We start from the raw sequence: 21318 nt of genomic DNA, 5'->3' as shown, positions 1-21318 counted from the left end.
TCATTATTAATTAGAGACATGCAGATTAAGCCACAAGATGACACTACAAACTATTAGAATGACTAAATTTAAAGAGTTCTAGGGTGCTTGGGTGGGCTAGCTCAGTCAGTTAAGCATCTGCCTTAAGCTCAGGTCATGATCCCAGGGTCCTGGGATCAAGTCCCACATCAGGGTCTCCTCAGTGGGGAGTCCTATTCTCCCTCTCCTTCTGCCCCTTACCCCACTTGAGCTTCCCCCCCCTCCTCAAATGAATAAATAAAATCTTAAAAAAAAAAAGAATGACTATACCACTGTTAATGGGGATTGAGGATATCTCTCTCATACATTACTTGTGGGAAATGTAAAATGGGACGACTTGGCAGTTTTTAAAAAGTTAAATATAACCGATTACATGACCCAGCCATTCTGGTCTACATCTTTACCCAAGAGAAAAGTATATGGTTACATAAAACCTTGTGGAGTATCATCTGTATCATGGAATACTACTTAGTAATAAAAGGAATGTTACTGATATACACAGCCACATGGATAAATCTCAGAATACTTATGCTGAGTCAAAGTAGCCAGACAAAAAAGGGTACAGTATACCATTCCATTTAAATACAATTCTAGAAAATACAAATGGTTTTATAGTAATAGAAAGAATTTCACTGGTTGCCTGGGGATTGAAAAGGGGATTACTCAGAGGCATGAGAACATGTTGGACCTTCAAGAATATGTTCACTGTGTTGACTGTGAAGGTTTCAAAGGCACATGCATGTGTCAGAATATAACAAATTGTTCACTTTATTCTTCAATGAAGCTGTTAAAATATTTTTTCTATTTTCTGATGACTGTAGAATCTGTTTCTTAACTGGTCCTTTCTGATCCCTATCCAGTTTATTTTTATTTTTTTTTTAAGACTTTATTTATTCATAGAGACAGAGAGAGAGAGAGAGAGAGAGAGAGAGGCGCAGACACAGGCAGAGAGAGAAGCAGGCACCATGCAGAGAGCCCGACATGGGACTCGATCCAGGGTCTCCAGGATCACGCCCCCAGGCTGCAGACGGCGCTAAACCACTGCGCCACCGGGGCTGCCCCCTATCCAATTTAAAACAGTCCTCCAGGGCAGCCCCGGTGGCATGATCCTGGAGAACCTGGATCGAGTCCCATGTCGGGCTCCTTGCACGGAGCCTGCTTCTCCCTCCGCCTGTGTCTCTGCCTCTCTCTGTCTCTCATGAATGAATAAATAAAAATCTAAAAAAAAAAAAAACAGTCCTCCAGTCACTATATTACATTGTCCTGTTATATAGTTTTCATAGCCCTTATTATCTAATATTACTTTGTTATTTGTTCATATATGCTCATTTTACCATAAATTCATGCTCAAAAATGTAGATTATCTTGAGTCGTCTTCATTCTTTTCTTTTTCCCCATACAAGTTATATAATTATCTACTTAAATGAAGGTTAATTTCATTAATTCCTCCAGCAATTATTTGTTGAATGCCTGTATTTTGCCAGTCACCATGTCAGGTACCAGGAATATAGAGATGAATCAGTTATGACTGCTGCCCTGCAGGTCACTGTTCTAACTATTGCTCAACTTACTGCCCTTCATTTTGCAGTGAAATCTTACTTATTTCTTAAAACCTGGCTTGAAGACTTGGTCAAGTTTTCCTGACCAAATGGACTACTACCTTTTTGATTTTTCCTAGGTTTATGTTAATATTACATAACAGCATCTGTTAATTGTCTCCCTGAATTCATTCTCCCTCTTTACATTTTAGTGATAGGACAAAACGCCATCCTTCTAATCCCCAACATTAAGTTTAAGCTAGGCACTCAGCCACCCAATGTAGCTTAGCTTTTCTTACAGCTAGGTAAGAATAGTATCTTACCTAGCTGATTCAGAATAGTAGGATATGACTACTATTAGTATGTCATTAGTATTAGCATTAGTATGACTGAAACTGCTGTGTGCAACTTTTGGGTCAAGTACATCTTCAAGATGAAGCCACTTGTCTGGTACTTATTCTTTCCCCTTCCTTCCTGCTGAACACGGATATGAAGGTTCAGCGAAGGGCCAGGTTCAATGATGTAGGCTATGAAAACATCCTCAGAAATGGTAGAAAAATAAAATGAAAGAAACTTGGGTCTTTGAATGAGCTGCTAGCCATGAAGTAGTTTCCTTCTTTCTACTTTGTTGGGTTAATTTTGCTGCATTTTTAAAGCTTCTTTACATGGGAAATGTTTCCAGTAATTTCCTGAAATAAGTCTTAAAGCTATAATTTTCCTTCTAAGTATTGCTGTAGCCACATCAACACATTTGGAAATCAGTAACTTTAAATCAATTGTTCTTAATTGTTAACAACTGTATTTTGTTAGAGCAGGTAGCTGGTTTGAAAACAATCCTCTGAAATTTTTCTAACTTTCTTTATAGCCCACAATGTGGCCACTTTCCATAAAAGTTTCAAGAATGCTAGAAAAAGAGTCTGTATTCTGAAGTTGTTGAGGGCTACACTCTGTTTATGTGCATGATATCAAGCATGTTAATTGTACAGTCCAAATTGTCTATGTTCTTAATTTTTTATAAGCTTATTTACTCAGTTACTGAGAAAAGAGTATTAAAATTTCCCAATACAAAGGACTTGTTTACTTCTCCTTATAAGCCTATCAGTTTTGCTTCATGTATTTTGTGTCTGTATTACTAAGTCCATTCACATTTAGGACTATTACATCTTCCTGGCAAAGTGAAGATGTTATTACGTTGAGTCCCTCTTTATGCATAATAATACATTTGCCTTAAAGATGCAATTGTCCAATATATTTAAGATGTTTCTCTTGTAAATAGCGTAGTATTGAATTTGTTTTTCAGCCCAGTTTGATAGTCTTGGTGTTCTAGATGAAGAGTTTAAGTTTTTGAGTTAGTTCAATGTAATCTATCTATATAAAATATAGATCTACTGATCTATACACTGCACTGTTTTTAATGTTTTCAGTATACATGTCTTTTTCTTTTCTTTCTTGTCTCCTTTCAGATTGAATTTTCCCCCTCTAATTCCATCTTTTTCTCTACTAGATTAGAAGTTATGACCTTTTCCTGTCCTTTTAGTAGTCTTCCTAAAAATATTAACATGGATATTTCATGTTACAGTCTAAAGTTACTTTGTATTTCCATCTTCCAGAACAAAGATCCATACGAGAATACTTTTCCAAACTCCTTTTACCTGCTTTTCCAACTTAAATACTATTTTTATTATGTATTTTATCTTTATTTTTTTTAAGATTTATTTATTTATTCATGAGAGACACAGACTGAGAAAGAGAGGCAGAGACATAGGCAGAGGGAGAAGCAGGCTCCCCACAGGGAGCCCAATTAAGGACTCCATCCTGGATCCCAGGATCACAACCTGAGCTGGAAGGTAGGTGCCCAACTGCAGAGCCACCCAGAAGTCCCAATTTTATCTTTATCTTAAATACAAGACATTATTATTTTACTCATTATTTCTTTAGATATATACGTACTACTTTCTATGTTCTTTTCTCTCTGCAGTACAGATCTATCTATGCTCACTTATCTTTTGCTTGAAGTATGTCCTTTAGAATTTTCTTCCTTAGGTAGGTAGTAAAATATGTTTTTCTGTCTGAGGAAAACTTTCCTTCACTATACTGAAGATAACAAGCTGTCTTATGTCCATGATCATTGCTGTTGAGAAATTAGCTCTTGCTTTTTAATTTTATTTATTATTTATGTTTTTTGGAGCTCACAATGGGGGAGGGCAGATGGAGAGAGAGAACATCTCAAGCAGACTCCCCGCTGAGCACAGAACCCAGTGCTGGGCTCAACTGCACAACCCTGAGAATGTGATCTGAGCAGAAATCAAAAGTCAGATGCTTAACCAACTGACCCACCCACGTGCCTTTTTTTTAATTTAATTTAATTTAATTTTTTATTTTTTTAATTATTTTTTTACCACGTGCCTTTTTTTAAAGGTAATGTCTTTTCTCTCTGGCTGCTTTTAAGGTCTCTTTGTGTTGAATGCTTTGAATATTATCATGGTGTGAATACATCTGGATTTATTCTTACTTACCCTCTTTTAGGTATTTTCATTCTTCTTTACTCTATGAATTGATCTCTTCCATTTGTTACAGAAAATTTTCAGCTATTAGCTCTTCAGATAGTGCCTCTGTTTGTCCTTTGATTCTCTCCTAGAATTTGATTAGATTTACTGGATATATTTTTTTTCTTTCTATTCTTCTATGTCTCCTAGCTCTTTTTTGGGCTGACTTCCATATAATTTTTCAATTCTTTGTTTACCAATGCTATTTTAAGCTATGTCTAATTTGCTATAAAACCTATTGAATTTTTAATGTCAATTATTATAACTTCATTGCTAGGTTTCCTAAGTTACTTTTAAAATCTTCTTGTTCTATATATTTTTTAATGTTTCTTTTCTTGAAACATGTAACATATAATTAACACTTAATATCTAAATAAAAACTGAAGAATTTGTGGGTCTGATTCTGTTGTCTGTTATTTCTATTAGCTTTTTGTCAAGTATCTGGTGTGTTTGTCTTTTCATTCAGAGCTACTCATTTTCTTCCGAACTTTCTGTGAGCACAGTGAATGAAAGTAGGTTTCTACTGAAAGGATTTATGTTTGCTTGTATCAGACTTCTGGGGGTACTGAGGATCCAGGACTGTTTCCAACTGAGTTCTTGGTTGAGGACAATGAGGCATGATAAAATTGGGCTCTAAACTGATGAGAAGACTTTCTTATTGCTAGAGTCCATAGGAAATGTTCATGCCCCAAAATAACTGCCATGATTCAAGACAGGCAGTTTTCCTTGTAGTTCTTTGATGGGAGTGAGGTGATTCTGCTTATTTCTAATTCGTCCCGCCACAAAGGATAGGGATGTTTGGACTCCCAACTATATGGGATACTCTTCTATTAGATACTCCCTACTTTGAGAAAACCTTAGGTTTGTAAGACTTCAAAAAACAATTCTCTAGTTCAGCCAGTTTAGCAAATGTCATTAGGGTTAAAGCCAGACCAAGTGCTCCACTTATTCTCTAAATTCACATTTTTACTTATTCCCCGGTTTAGTTATTTCTTGTTTTGTTTGTTGTGCAAGTTCATAAGATAATATGAGAAAATGTTTTTATATTATATCCAACATTTTTAGTTGTTTTCAGTGGAAGGATTAGTTTGGACTCTGAGTCTGCCATGTTGCCAGAAATTAACCTTTTCAAAAAAAAAGAAATTAACCTTTTCTCTAACATTTAAAAAAAATTTTTTTTTTTTGCCAGACATTGCAAAGTTACATGTTTAGCCTTTGAAAAGACACTACAAGTATGACAATAATCTGCTCTTCAAAAAAGACTCTAGGTTTGTAGAAAGGGTTTTAGAAACAATTTTTCTCACCAAAACCAAAGTAGATTTCAATAAATACCAATGAAAACTTTGTATCTCTTCAAGGTTTGATCAAATTGAAAAACAGAGCCATGGAAGCCAGAGTACCTGAGCTTGCTGTGTGATCTTGGGTCAGTCCCTTAATTGGTGGCCTTTGGCTTTTTATTTATTTATTTATTAATGAGAGACAGAGAGAGAGAGAGAGAGAGAGAGGCAGAGACACAGGCAGAAGGAGAAGCAGGCTCCACGCAGGGAGCTGGACACAGGACTTGATCCCGGGACCCCAGGATCACGCACTGGGCTGAAGGCGGCGCTAAACCACTGAGCCACCTGGGCTGCCCTGGCCTTTGGCTTTTGATGTATATGATGAAGGGGTAAGCCTGGATGCTCCTTGCAGGACCCAAACTCTGTAATGACTGCACAAAACTATTCATTGAAAATAGAGCATAGTCAAGATCAGAGTTTCTTTTTTAAAAAAGATTTTATTTATTTGACAGAAAGAGAATGTGCACAAGCAGGGGAGTGGCAGGCAGAGGGAGAAGGAGGCAAGCATAGGGAGCCTGATGTAGAACTCAATCCCAGGACCCTGGGATGGTGACCTGAGTGGAAGGCAGATGCTAAACTGACTGAGCCATCCAGGAGCCCAAGATCAGATTTTCTGATGTTCAAGACATTCCTTAAAGCTAGCCTACTTTCATATTTTAAACACAATGCAGCATAATGTTTTAAATAGGCATATTTGTGTGGCCATTAAAAAAAATCAATATAAACTACTTATGTACTTCAAAATAGAGTCTTAAAGATTCTTAATATTTTGATATCTTTTGACATTCTGAGAGAACTTCTTCATTCTTTTTGTCCTTTCTGGCATTTCAAATTTTTTATTGTAGCTATTAATATAATTTAGGGATTATGTGTTTTTTGCATGAAAAATTACGAATACTCAAAAGCTGCATCTATACTGTCTGCCAGGAGTTTATTTTGAAGAATTTAGACAACATAACCACTCAAAAGTATCAGCATATTGCATTAATTGTTAAAAAAAAAAAGATCAACTTAATTCCACACAGATTAAACTGTCCAAAGTAAGTTTTAATGAAACATATTCACAGGTTTACACTCTAAAGTTGTGAAAAGATTATCTTTTTCAAATTTGATTAAGTGCTGCAAGATGTGGAAGAAACTCAGCACTCAAATGAATTATATGTTTGATGTCATTTTTGGCAAAACCTCATAAAATGTCACATAAAAGAAAAACATCTCACTTAAAATAAGGTCTTGACAGCAATCTGGAATAGTTAACAACTCCACTCCCAAATGGGAATGCTGGTTATAATCAAAATTTAATGACGATATTAGCTCTCCCCTTGAGACAATCTAAACATCAAAACAAAACAAAACAAAAAACAACATGTGCATATCCACCCACATACCCCTCCTCTCTTACTTTCTAAAGATGACAAATTTGTAATTATTTCAGTTCATGCTCTCAATATTGATTATAATGTTTCCTTGCAGATTTATCACTGGCCACTTGAGAAATGAAGAGGTGGCATGCTGCCAGGCAACGTCAATCAAGTATTTTTGTTGTTGTTGTTGTTTAGAATTAATTCATGAGAAGTATAAATAATGCTGGTCAGTAATGGAGATGGAGTCCATGGGTGTCAGTGCCCTCACACCTTATAAACCCTAGAGCTGAAAATGGTGGGAACTTTTTACCTTTCAACTACATTTATACAGTCTTTACATCCATCCATTGTCCTCTATATTCCTCTGATATGAGAAAATTAAGAGGAAGAATACATCTAAAATCAGGTTGTTTAAGAGTTATCAATTTTACTTGTAAAGTTTTTTAAAAAGCATATTACAAACAAGACTATGATAAAATAGCATTATGGAAAATAATACATGTGTGTTTCTGGCATGAAGATAAAAAAGTTGAGAAATATATCACACAGTTAACAATGCTGGTCTTTGGCAGAAGTATTATGGGGGTGATTCTTTTTACTTTTTTTAAAGATTTTATTTATTGGAGAGAGCGTGCATGTGCGCAGGCAAAAGCATGCGCATGAGTGGGGTGAGGGGCAGAGGGAGAAGCAGACTGCAGGGAGCCTGATGCAGGTGTCCATCTGGGGACTCTGGAATCATGACCCGAGTGGAAGGCAGATGCTTAACTGACTGACCTGGTGCCCATACAATGATCTTTTTATCCTTTTTATCCACATTTCTGATATTTTTGCAAAGGTTGTACATTACTTTTATAATTGGAAGAAATAATACAACTTTTTAAAAAAGAGTTAAGGCCAGAGATTATTACTAACCTGTATCAATTAACAAATCTATTTTTACTGCGTTAGTAATGGCATCAGTATTAGTAACAGGAATACAAAGTGCAGTTCCTAAAAATATAGCTAAAGGTGCTTGTCAAATTTCCTATATTGGAATTGCACCCATTACCAGGCAGAAGTAATTCTTATTTTAAAACTATTTAAAATAAATAAATAAATAAATAAATAAATAAATAAATAAATAAATAAAAGTATTTTAAGACAGTGAAGGGTTGCAAAGACATACCTTTAACACACTGGCTCAGAAAAACAGCAACAGATGAGAGTTAAGTTTCTCATTGTATATTTTATTTAAAATATTATTTTATTTATATTATTTATGTATATTATAATATACATAATATTATATTTATGTATATTATTTAAAATATTACTGAAAGACATTGTTAAAAATATAGCATGCTTTCTGCTATATTTTTCTATATTTTTTCTATATAAAAATATAGCATACACGAAGGTAATGACATGTATTTAATAAAATTTTACTTTAGAGACTGATTACCCTGCAATAGAGGGAGTCTGTTTTTCTAGGACTTCTAAGAAATGAAATATTCCTTACAACTGAATATCTCAGAAAAGAGAATCTTTATCTTTAATTGATTAAAATGATTAAATTTTTTTCCCAATTAGAATTGTTGCCCAATCTCTCTCTGCCTTACTAAACAGTAATAAGGACCATTAAACTTTTCTTAATTGAAAGAGCATCAATAACTTTAATACTATTTGCTCTCAAAGTATAACGAAGTACCACAAACCAATAATATTGTTACTATTAGTTCCTGTGTTTTCGTGCTGTCAAGCGGTCAGCTATCACCTCTTGCTGCTGCCAGAATGAATGTCCCTTGCTGTGCCTTTCTCTCTCACTTTTTCAATTTTAATTTTGTTTAAGTCCCATAAAATAGTGGGCTAGCAAGATCCACAGGCCAGGCCCTACCTACCCTGGATTTTCTTTTGTTTGCTTGCTTGCTTACCTATCTATTTATTTTCTAATTCTTGAGGTATATTTCATATACCATAACATTTCCCCTTTTAAAGGGTACTCTCCCTCACTTTTATTATTCTTTAATCTGTTCTGTATTTAGAAACGAATAATCAGTTAGTACCATACACAAAGTAAGAATAAACAGAGGATTACTGATGGCTGGCCTGAGAGGCTTTCTATGAGTCAAGTACAAATACACCTTTACTTTTTTATGTAAATAGCATTAAAAGTTAGCATACAGACTAGATTAAGAGTTGACTGTGGGAAAAATAGGCTTGATACTTACAGCCTCCAAGAAAAAAAATGATGACTCAAGTATCTGAAGGAAGTTAAGTGCTTTGGAAAAAAAGTACCAGTTTGCTTAGAGAGGGGAATGAATTTTGCATGGTGTTTAGGCACAACACAGAGCTAACGTTCCAAAAGAGCTTCTGTTTCTTATAAAAACCAAGATTAAGCTAGTTTAACATTATATGATAGATGAAAAGTAGTCATAAACGATATACTTTTACAACCTATCAAGCCTGAGAGGCCTTAGTCTGACTTAATCCAAAGAGAGTCTCACGAAACCTGAAATGGTCCAGTGCAATTTGAGAGGTACACAACACTCTAGGGATGTGTTCATGAAGAGGCTTTCAAATTCTTTCTTGATTTACAAGCTCAGATTGCCCTCCCTCCTCTAATTTCTGGCACTAGTTAGAGAATAGGTATTGTGTGCTTTGAACTTTGAAAAGAGGATCTTTCCAAAACTGATTAGAGAATATGTCTAAACCTGTACCTCTATGTGACTATGTTCAGTTTGATACTAGTTTTGATAGGAAGAAATTCAAACCTGGAAAGGACTTAGAGACATAATTTAATGAAAAGGATTATATAGTTTGTTAAAGATCTTGACAGAGTCAATACAGGAAACCAACTCTATCTCCAATTAACTATCAATCCTATTCCAAATTGGTATAAAAACCATATGCACAGGCCTGGATGATTTACAGTGGGACTAAAGAGACTCCCAGGCTGTAAACAGGATTGTCCTTAATACATCTCTTCTGACATTGCTGGTATTTAAAGTAAAATACTACATTCCTCATTCACCTAAACTGGGGTGTTAGAACCTATAGATTCTGCATTCAACTGAGAATACAATTTAACTGTTTTATTTTTATTTTCTTTAAAGATTTATTGATTTATTTATGAGAGAGAGAGAGAGAGAGAGAGAGAGAGGCAGAGACACAGGAGGAGGGAGAAGCAGGTTCCATGCCGGGAGCCTGACGCGGGACTCGATCCCCAGACTCCAGGATTGTGTCCTGGGCCAAAGGCAGGCGCCAAACCGCTGAGCCACCCAGGGATCCCCTAATTTCACTGTTTTAAATCGTAGAGTCAAATTTCACACTATCATAAAAATTTCTAATTATAGACGAAAGTAATGGCTTTATTCCTCAATGTTTTCTTTCATTTTCAAAAGTGAAGCCTTTTTTTTACTTTTTTGGTGAAACCTCTTTTAAGACATTATCTGAAGCCTTTAGACATATTTAGATGGCAAACCAATGGCAAAAATTATGAGGTTATATTTATGTAATGCTTTTCTTATATTCTTTCTATACTTATGTAGAAGTACAACCATATTTGTTATCTGACAATATCCTTGTGATATAAGGAATAGCAGACTTTGAGCTTTCCTGAGAAGACTGAAGAAAAAAATAAATGGTCCTATATACATTTTTACTTCATAGAGAAGCTTTGTTTTACATTGGTTTGCAAAAGATTAATAGGTTGGCTCAACTGTAAGTGTATGTTTTCTTATGAGGGAAGAGATGTTAAGAGGTTTATGGATTGTGCATTAATATTCTTGGGGGAGCAGCTTTGTTGAGGCATAGCTGGTATATAAAAGAGCTGCACTTGTTTGGACATGTATAGATTGATGGGTTTGGACGTGTGCCTGTACCCATGGCACTATCACCATAATAAGGTAGTACTGAATAGCAATATATTTAGGATTGTTCAATTGTATGGGGCCCAAAGTATTTATTGATGTAAAAGCAACAAAAGTATTTTATTTTCTGTTATGATGGAATTAAAGGAGTTAATAAAAAGGAAATACTTAACAGTAAAACATTATAAAAATAGGAATAACACATTTTATTTATCTTAAATTTATACAGAGAGAAATAAATGGGTCCTGATTTTAAAGTAACTTGGCTACAGAGAGAAATAAATGGGTCCTGATTTTAAAGTAACTTGGCTACGGTGATAGAAGAGATTTAGAAGTACAACTATAGGGATCCTTGGGTGGCGCAGCGGTTTGGCGCCTGCCTTTGGCCCAAGGCGCGATCCTGGAGACCCTAGATCGAATCCCACGTCGGGCTCCCTGCATGGAGACTGCTTCTTCCTCTGCCTGTGTCTCTGCGTCTCTCTCTCTCTCTGTGTGACTATCATGAATAAATAAATAAAAAAACCTTAAAAAAAAAAAAAGAAGTACAACTATAGTTAGAATATAAATTCCTGGTTGTCTATACACCTTTGGCTAAGGATCTAGCTCAAGAAACTGGGTAAAGATTATAAAACCAAAGGCACTCTGATCAAAGGAGACTTCCTAAGACGACTGAAGCCCTGATAAAGTATCACATCTATTAGAACACTTGGCTAAATGCTAAATGGGAGGCCTCCATTCACACAAGGCCAAAACTGGGAAGATGAATGCACAAACATAGAATGCAAAGCTTTTTTGTTCTGATGATTTCTTCTCAAGTACTTTTAATCTGAGGATAATACGTTAAAGTCTAAAATAGTCCGCAAGTATTAGACTTAACAGATAAATTAATAAAATTGGGAAATAATACTAATGGATGTTTTACTTAAGAATGTAGACAACCTCATACATAAACCCCTTTTAAACAAAGAATATTATTATAGAAATGTAATTGTGAAAGTACCTGAAAGGAATGTTTATTTTGAAATTTTGATTTATGTTGTATTTTACACCTAGCTATATTGATTATATATAATCAGGCAACACAGTATTAAAATTCAAAATTTCCATTAATAGGACTTGGATAGGACAAAATGGAACCAGAAATAGTTATATTTTTTTCCTTACAAATTTAAAATTATTTGTTACATAGAACTGTAAATTTATTAAAGGTCTTCTCATTATCTAATTCACTTCTTAACAAGAACCGTGAGGGGCACACAGGGCATTTTCTACCTGGATTTATAAGAAAATGGAGTCCCACAGGCTTAAATATCACTGCAAAAAGTAACTGAACTTAAAAATCTTAACACTTTCCTCTTTATTTTTTGAGATGATATAATACTCTAAAGTATTCTTATAATCTTCAGTGTTACATATAACAAGCACTTAATATTACTACAAAATTACTATTAAAAATATCAAAATTAGTATATTTTTTAGTCTTTCTATATTAGCAGATGTCGTACATGCATCTAGATGGAAATTCATTTGGAAAATAATATTGTGTCTATATTGCACAATATTGTGTCTATATCGTCTATATTTTTGGTTTACAAACCAAAATACCTAATAAAAACCGCTTTTTAATAAGTCTATTGGCAAATTAAATTTTTAGATATACTATATAATATTCAAAAGACCAAATCATCCAGAGTTGTCACAAAACTTAGATAATTTAGTCTTGGATTAAAAGAAAATGTTTTATAAAAGCTAGATATGTAGCCATATAACCCAATCAAGAAATCTCTCCTGAATAGGTTCGGCTGATATATGAAGTTATAGAGCCAAAGTCAAGTAACACTTTCAACTTCTTTCCCTGTGATGATCTTATTATGAAAATGCTTATGAGAACCTTTGGATCTGTTCCCAGAGTTTATATAGATCTAACCATGGAATATCTTTCAGCTGAGAAGATAGGCTAACTTCTGACATATATTCAGGGATGCTTAAAATTCTACTTTGTTTCTAAAGTGATGTGTAATGAGATGCCTCATGGGGTCATTTTTAATCATGAGGCAAGAAGGAAAACTGGACTTAAAAACTTCATAGGAGGGATCCCTCAGTGGCTCAGCGGTTTAGCACCTGCCTTCGGCCCAGGGTGTGATCCTGGAGACCCGGGATCGAGTCCCATGTCAGGCTCCCTGCACAGAGCCTGCTTCTCCCTTTGCCTGTGTCTTTGACTCTCTGTGTGTGTGTCTCTCATGAATAAATAAATAAAATCTTTAAAAAAAAAAAAAAACTTCATAGGAACATGTGAATTTCAAATATAATGTAGTGTTTACTGAAATTCACAAATATTTCATAATAAACAATTTTCTAACATTAGCCATACTAGTCAATTTAAGAAGGTCAAGTAAATTTAGAGGAAATGCAATTCCAGGAAAAAGGTAAATCATAATGCATCACAGGGGCTAAAAGCAAATTTTGTTCAGCATTTTAACAAAAAGGTGATAAAACAATATTGCTCCTAGTAGGACTCTAAAATTATGAGAATCAAAATAAAAAGACTGACTTAGTGCCTAGATCTTGATTTCTAAATACAATGGAAAACCAGAATTCCTTGGAGAAGTGATTGATTCCAAATCTGGAGTGGGGAAAACATAAGATCAACTTGGAGCATCTTATGCTCAAAAGTAAAAATGTGCTCAAAGTTGGGAGCAAGTTAAAAAGACACAGGAGCCAACCTGAAAGAATTACTAATAACCAATTCTAGTACTATTTGAACAACAAAATAAAGTAATGATAGTTTGGGATGATAACACATAGAATAAATATTCATAAGCCAAATTGATATAAATAAGTAAGTAAATAAATAGAGAGATATCTTTCTTACAGAAGAATTTCAAGTAATAAAAGAGGAATCAGGGAAATAAAAAGTCATCATTAGAACATCACTGTAAATAACTGTTGCCTATAGGCAAGATCCACCAATGGATACTAAAGTTGGTGGGAGGAAGCTTGAAAAGAAACAGGATAGACAGTCTCAAAGTATTTTTTTCCCCAAACACTTAAAAATCTCAAAGGGAAAAAGAGTAACTTTAGAGAGTAGTAGCTCAACAGACATTTCTTTAAACACTAGTGATCCAGGTGGTATCAAGACTAAAAAGACAATAGATAGCTTTATAATGCACTGGAAAGGACATATCATTTCTGTGGCAGTCTTGCCAAAAAAATGCATAACCTTAATCTAATCATGAGAGAACATTAGACAAACTCAAATAAGACAATTTCACAAGGTATCTAACCAGGACTCTTCAAAGTGTCAAGGACATGAAAGACAAGGAAAGATTGAGGAACTGTCACAGATCAGAGGAGACTAAGGAAAGACATGATGACTAAATGCAATATGGGATTCTGGATGGAAAAATAGGAGAGAAAAAAGTCGTTAGTGGGAAAATTGGTGAAATTCTAATAAGGTCCATAGTTAGTCAAAACCAATGTTTGGTTTTAATCATTGTACTATGGTTGTATAAGACCTTAACATTAGAGGAATATGGGAACTCTGTAACTTCTCTGTAGGTCTAAAATTATTTCAAAATAAAACAATCAAAAATAAATAAATAAAATGCCTTATTTTTTGTGGAAGCTAATATTAGCTGACATTGAGATTTAAGGAAAATCCAGGTATTTCTGGAAGATACGAGGAAAATTAAATTCAGAGAGGTAATTACTAATATAATTTTCTAATTATGGCATAAAATAAGATTTTAACATGGTTAACTTTCTCATAAATAGACTGAAATAAGCTCTGGAAGAATCTAGAAGCCCTAGAAGAATCTTCTCTTTCGTGTTAAGAAATCATTCTAAGATTCAACTCATTCTTTAAAACCTTTCAAATGCAGATAAACAAACTAAAACAGCACTGTTTATATCTAATATAAGCCTTAACTATAGAACACTATTACAGTGATTATCTATTTCCAATTCTCTCACTCCTCTATTAGATCATAATACAAAAGGCAAGAACCATCCATTTTTTGCCAACTTCATACCTCTGGCCCTGCAGGGTTCTTGAGACATGGGCATACTAATAATTATTAGCTCAAAGATGAATTAAAAGTTCAAGTAAAAGCTTTTTCTGGTTGAAAGGAATTATTTCCATATATTCAAAATGTTTTTAATTATACGGAACAGTACTCTGAGAAAATTATGTCTAAACTTAAAAATAAAATAACCCTCACTGTACTTCTTTGAAATCTCAGTACTGCCAATATAGCTGGTTTCTGTTCTGGGTTATACTTTACCTACATGACCTAGTCACACATAAGTTTATCCTTTCCTTTAAATTTAGCTTATATTTTGTGGCATTATGATGAGTTAATTTTTTTAGTTTCATTCAAATCAATGACTTTGAATTTTTCATTAAGTACTTGTGTTTACTTTGACACTTTACAGTCAGTCAGTGGGGGATATGGTGCAAATAACCTAAGAACTATGTCCTTTAGATAGTTATGTGGTATTACTTGAGCTACTTAAAAATAAATACTGCCTATGGTCAAATGCTGTACCGCTGATCTGTATCAGAATATGTAATCTTTAAGGCCAGATGTGGCATCCTATTCTTTGATATATCTCCAGTATCTGTTACAACAAGAACCTAGTAGATAAACATTACTTCTTGGTATCCAAACAGCATGAGTTTATGGAAGATATATGCATAAAACAGATTTGTTAAGCCAAATTTAGTATATATTATTAAAGCTAACAATAAAATTTCTCATCATGTTCATTGAATATACAATATAATTTATTATTGGGACAAGATAACAGAGGGTTCCAATCTGTGAATTTGGAAATTGAACATTACACTTTCTATAGATGAAACAGTTTTAAATTAAAGATCATCAGTGAAACAGCTTTTTTAAAAGCCCTCTTAGTTTCATAAAAATAGTAAAACAAAGAACACATTTAACCTGTATTAATAGCAGGATATTATTTTGAATGTTTCTGATGAGCTTTATTTATTAGTATTTTAGATTTTCAGTGTCTTAACATAAACAAGACTTTAATTTCATATTATTCAAAGCAATGCACAAATGTTTACTGAAGTTATTACAAACATAGCACCTAAATGCTTTTCTTAATGTTTTAAAGGGTATATATATACAATATAAAAAACGAACACTCCATTCTTGTGAACTATGTTATGGCAGTTACATTTTGTCTGATGTCAAATCTCTGTTAGTTTTCACTACGCTTTTTAGAATAATACTTATGATCATGTTTGACTGAATTTACTTCTTAGACAAAATCCTAACTAGAAATTTATTTTGTTGGCTGTCAAAAAAAAAAAAAAAGTATTTAAAAAAAAAAAAAAAAAGCAAAACTCAGGAAGGAATGAAAAGGGAAAGAAAAGGAAGGAAGAAGAGATTGAGGGAAGAAAGATATGTACCAAATGAAAATAAACACCTGATAAATATCCTTACCTTCACTTTTCCTTTCTGCTTGTTTTGCTGCATTTTCTACTTTTTTTTGTTTTGCTGCTAAGAGTTCCCGCTTTAACTGTCTTGCTTCTTTTCTGAGTTCATCACTATAAACCAAAAACAGTTATGTAAGTATATAATACAGTGAGAAAGAAAACTGTCTAGCAAAAACAGGATTATTGGTTTTCAGGTACACTAAGTATCTAAGAGAAACAAAATGTAATTCATTTTGCTTCTTACATGTGTATTATGATATGGACACACAGATAAAGAATATGGTAAAAGCTGCAATTTTTCATAATAGCAATATGAATTACCTATAAAAAAATCCCTTTCAAATATATAAAACAGAAACAGGTAAGTGATAAATGATCCACTTTTCTCCTAATTCACCTGCAAATTTAACATTCTAGTTTCAGTGTAATAAATCTTGGAGATCCTGAATCAAAACAAAACTTTAATAGAAATTCTATTTGCTAAACCCGGACATATACAAAAAGATGTGGCTTTAAAACTTGATGAATCCCTGAACTGGCACCAGAAGCTACCATTTATTAAGCAATTCCATGCTAGGTGCAGTGCTAAAATGTTTTAAACTGAATTTTTAAAACTCAACTAGTTTTTAACACACTCAATACCACAATTCTACCCTTTGTGTGAAATCTAGCAGGCTGACGTATTCTGATTATTAATACAATCATATATTAAAGGTAAACTGAGATGTAATACTGACTGTTACAAGTCCCTACATGACTGGTTTCTACACGCCAGTTTTAGGGGAGATTCACATTCCTATGCTCTGTACCCATGACATGAAACCTTAGGGTCATTTGTGGCCTGTCAAAACTTTGCATTTCCTATCTGTGAATGTCAGGCATCCACTCTATTTCAGTAAAAGCTAGAGTGAATAACAGATATTCTTTTTTTTTTTTATTTTTTTTTTTATTTATTTTATTTTTTTTTTAGAATAACAGATATTCAAAGAACATTGTAAACTTGAGTAGGTTAACAAGTTTGGAGAAGGTCTAAAAGATACTCAAGCCATCTTTCACAAAAGCTGAAAGATTTTGTGAAATCTTAAGTCTAAATAGCTCCATACTGACAACCTTTGTGTTTCTTCTTGATCCCCAAATCTTTTTTTTTTTTTTTTTATTTATGATAGGCACACAGTGAGAGAGAGAGAGAGAGGCAGAGACACAGGCAGAGGGAGAATAAGCAGGCTCCATGCACCGGGAGCCCGATGTGGGATTCGACCCCAGGTCTACCAGGATCGCGCCCTGGGCCAAAGGCAGGTGCCAAACCGCTGCGCCACCCAGGGATCCCCTTGATCCCCAAATCTTATACATTTTTTTCCTCGTTTAAATCACTGTCTTAAGGGCACCTGAGTGGCTCAGTTGGTTAAGCGTCTGCCTTCAGCTCAGGTCATGAGCCTGGGGTCCTGAGCCCCACATTATGTTCCCTGCTCAGTGGAAAGCCTGCTTCTCCCTCCCCCTCTACCCCCTGCTTGTGCTCTCTCTCCCAAATAAATAAAATCTTAAAAAAAAAAAAAAAAAGCCATTGTCCTGTATCAGTTACCAAAGTGCATTACTCAGTTCTTTTGACCTCTTATCTACATCCAACACATATAGTCATGTTTTCTATCTGCTTGGCCTCCAAGATCCTGGATTCTGAAACTTCCTCCTCTGATCAAAATCTATTTCCTTTTTAACTTTGTCTTTCATCCTTATTGAACCTGTGCTCATTCATATTAAAATGAAAGCTAACACTTTCACAGTTCATAATCCATCAGCCCTATTCTTACCCACCAGGCTCTCTATCCATTTTAGATATGGTTGGCTGTTTCACTGATATCTTCACCAGCACCGTTAATCTTCTTGTTTGCTCTTATGAACATGCCATAATCACCTAGAAGAACTTGTTTACAACATGCTCTGAGACAAGGCTCCAGAGAATATGATTTTGTTAGATGTGAGATATTGCCTGGGAATTTGCCCTTGTAACAAGTTCCCCAGGTGATTCCAATATGCGTGTAAGTTTGGGATCTAGTACGTAAAAACCGCCCGATAGCAATGATCTTCTCTTCCTTACAACTCCAAGCACGCCTGCTTCACTGATCCTTTCATTCAGCCAAACAACATACTCAAATTTCCCTGGATTCTGCTCCAATCAAGTGATGATATCTTCACCAGGGGATTCCTTGCCTGAATGAACAGTTTATGTATAGAGTTTACTTTATCAACCTCAAACTTCTTAATCTCTTGCAATCTATCCTCCTTATACTCTACTGAGACTGCTTCTGAATCAACTAAGTTCAATGGCCTTTTCTCAGTCTTTCTTTTCCTCTTCGGCTTTTTTGTCATTCAATATTAACCCCTCCTTCCTTCTTGAAATTCTATTCTAATCAGACTATGTACCACTTTAGTTGTGATTCTCCAATTCTTATTCTCTTAATTACTCCTTCTGTTCTCGACCTATCATTCTTGGCATTTTTCTCATTTCTATACCCTGTACACTGGCATTTTTATCTAACCTCATAACATCAAATGTCATTTTTATATAAGTTATTTCCAAATCTAGATGTTTTGCCCTGATTTTTTAGTCCTGCATTAAAAAAAAAAAAAAGATTTTATTTATGTATTTGAGGGAGAGAGAACAAGCAAGGGGAGGGGCAGAGGGAAGGGAAAAAGCAGGCTCCCCACTGAGCTCAACATGAGGCTCGATCCCAGGACCTTAGGACCATAACCCAAGCTGAACGCAGGCGCTTAACTGACTGAGCCATCCAGGTGCTCCTGGGCCTGCTTTCTGTTATAAATCTTCATGTACATTAGTGCTGCCCAAAAGAAATATAAGGTAAGACATACATGCAATTTTAAGTTTCCTAGCAATGACATTTAAAAAAATGGTAAAAGAAAACAAGTTAAATTAATTTTAAAAATTTATCTTACCTCAATAATTTAGTATGTCCAAAATGTCATTTCAACATGCAACCAATATCAAAATATAATACAATATTTTATATTCTTTTTTGTACTGAATGTTCTAAATCTGGTATGTATTTTACACTTACAGAACATCTCAGATTAAAATAGCCACATTTCAAGGGCCCAGATCTAGATGGATAGTGGAGGCTAGACACTGCATAATTACAAACTTCCTGTGTTCAAACTTGAAGACATCTCCTCCCTGCCCAAATCTGTTCCTTTCCCCCAAGTCCCTATTCGATTGTGGAACCATTTTCCTCCTAATGACTAGACTTTAAACTTCCTCTGGGATTGTTTCCCTACCCTTTCACTGAATCACTGTCGAAGTATATCATTTTCCGATCTGTCTTTTTTTTTTTTTTAATTTTTTATTTATTTATGATAGTCACAGAGAGAGAGAGAGAGAGAGAGAGAGAGGCAGAGACACAGGCAGAGGGAGAAGCAGGCTCCATGCACCGGGAGCCCGACGTGGGATTCGATCCCGGGTCTCCAGGATCGCGCCCTGGGCCAAAGGCAGGCGCCAAACCACTGTGCCACCCAGGGATCCCTTTCCGATCTGTCTTATATAGAACTACTCCTCTTGATTCTCAACATCCATGCCTAATTTAGGCTCTCATTGTGTATTCCTCAGATAAATGTAATTACTTCCTATTTCTTGAAGTTATACGAGCACAGGGAATAGTAACCACATCTTTGCTTTATCCACTAAATACCATTATCTTTTTATTATACTATTTGAAAGAATTTAATTTGGAAAGTAATTCAGACATTTAGATGATGTTTTCTGAATACTAAGGTCTTTGAGGGGAAGATTATTTTGAAATTGAATAGGAAATGCTGCATGATAGCTAAACAAACTAGTTATGAGAGTCATTTGAAATATGCAAAGAATGAGAGGCAGTGACAGTATAAGCTGACAGAGGCAGTAAAGTGCAATTATCAAAATATTAGTTTTGAATTCAGAAAGTCCTAATTTAAAAATTAACTCTATTACTTATTATCTGAGTGACCTAAGAATAATTACTTAACTTCTCCAAGACTCAGTTTCTTCAAATATAAAATGGAGGTAAGATATTTAAAATATTGGGCACCCAATACATGTTCAAAAGATGGTAGCTTCTATTCTTTAGATCATGTTGAAAATAGCACTACAGTTAAGGGTTGTTTGTGATGTAGCCATATTTCTTTATTATGTTAGTTACTATAAATAAATGTTACTTCTACTATATGTGAAGATCAACTCTGTTCACAATTTTTATAAAGGGCAATGCACACATAATGCCAGCTTCTAAAGATCTATCCTTAAATAGCCGAAGGCTTGGATGCACTATTGAAGGAGCCATAATAACATACAAACTGAATAAGGATGAATAAAAACTCAAAAAAGATAAAGTGAGACAGAAAAGGGAAGGTCTATAAGATGATTCAAAATTGCTTCATTATGTTGAATTTTTCAAATGATTCAGAATTTACAACAGTGTTAAAATCTTTCAGACTACTGAAACAACACTATCTGTTGGTACTTGTGGAATACATAACTCCTGGAATGAAGTGCAAGCTTTTAAAGTAGTTCTTAGGTCACAGTCTAATTTTAGGGTTCCCAATCTTATATTCTCTGGAATATAATCTTCAATATTGCCCAAGTTAATAATGGAACTGTAAACATGATACATACAGACTCCGGATTCTTTATGTGGTTTCTTACTTAGTTTGCTAATTATTCACTGAATGAACAGTACATTTAGACTTGAATACCTGATTCTTTTTTTTTTTTTTTAATTTTTATTTTATTTATGATAGTCGCACAGAGAGAGAGAGAGAAGCAGAGACATAGGCAGAGGGAGAAGCAGGCTCCATGCACCGGGAGCCTGACGTGGGATTCGATCCCGGGTCTCCAGGATCGCGCCCTGGGGCAAAGGCAGGCTCCAAACCGCTGCGCCACCCAGGGATCCCTGAATACCTGATTCTTAAGCTGAATGTTTTTTATACAGAAGACACTATGAATAAGTAACTACACAGGAAAGTTTTTATAACTATAAAGTGTGTATTTTCATCAGACTGTTCATATCACTTTATAGAAGTAGTTAAAAGCTTGCAATGTTTTAAATTGTGCAGCTTTTCAACTTGAGGTTGAAGATTTAAAATAGCAACAACACTTACCTTGCATAATTTTCAGTTTTTATTTTTCCCCAGATGCTTTAAAAAAAATATTTTATTTATTTAT

At 34.6% G+C, this 21318-nt stretch overlaps 1 protein-coding gene across 1 annotated transcript in view; it reads right to left on the bottom strand.

Annotated features, from left to right (window-relative positions):
* CWC27 (CWC27 spliceosome associated cyclophilin) overlaps positions 1-21318 on the bottom strand; it is a 192422-nt gene that overhangs the window by 84151 nt on the left and 86953 nt on the right. Inside the window, exon 11 of the mRNA XM_077897982.1 lies at positions 16117-16220. Coding sequence (XP_077754108.1) covers positions 16117-16220 — 104 coding nt within the window. The remainder of the gene's footprint in view (positions 1-16116; positions 16221-21318) is intronic.

The sequence above is a fragment of the Canis aureus genome, chromosome 5 (genome assembly GCF_053574225.1).
Source record: "Canis aureus isolate CA01 chromosome 5, VMU_Caureus_v.1.0, whole genome shotgun sequence".
Lineage (NCBI taxonomy): Eukaryota > Metazoa > Chordata > Mammalia > Carnivora > Canidae > Canis > Canis aureus.
Note: the sequence above shows the minus strand (reverse complement) of the source record. Positions and strands in the feature narration are given on the sequence as shown.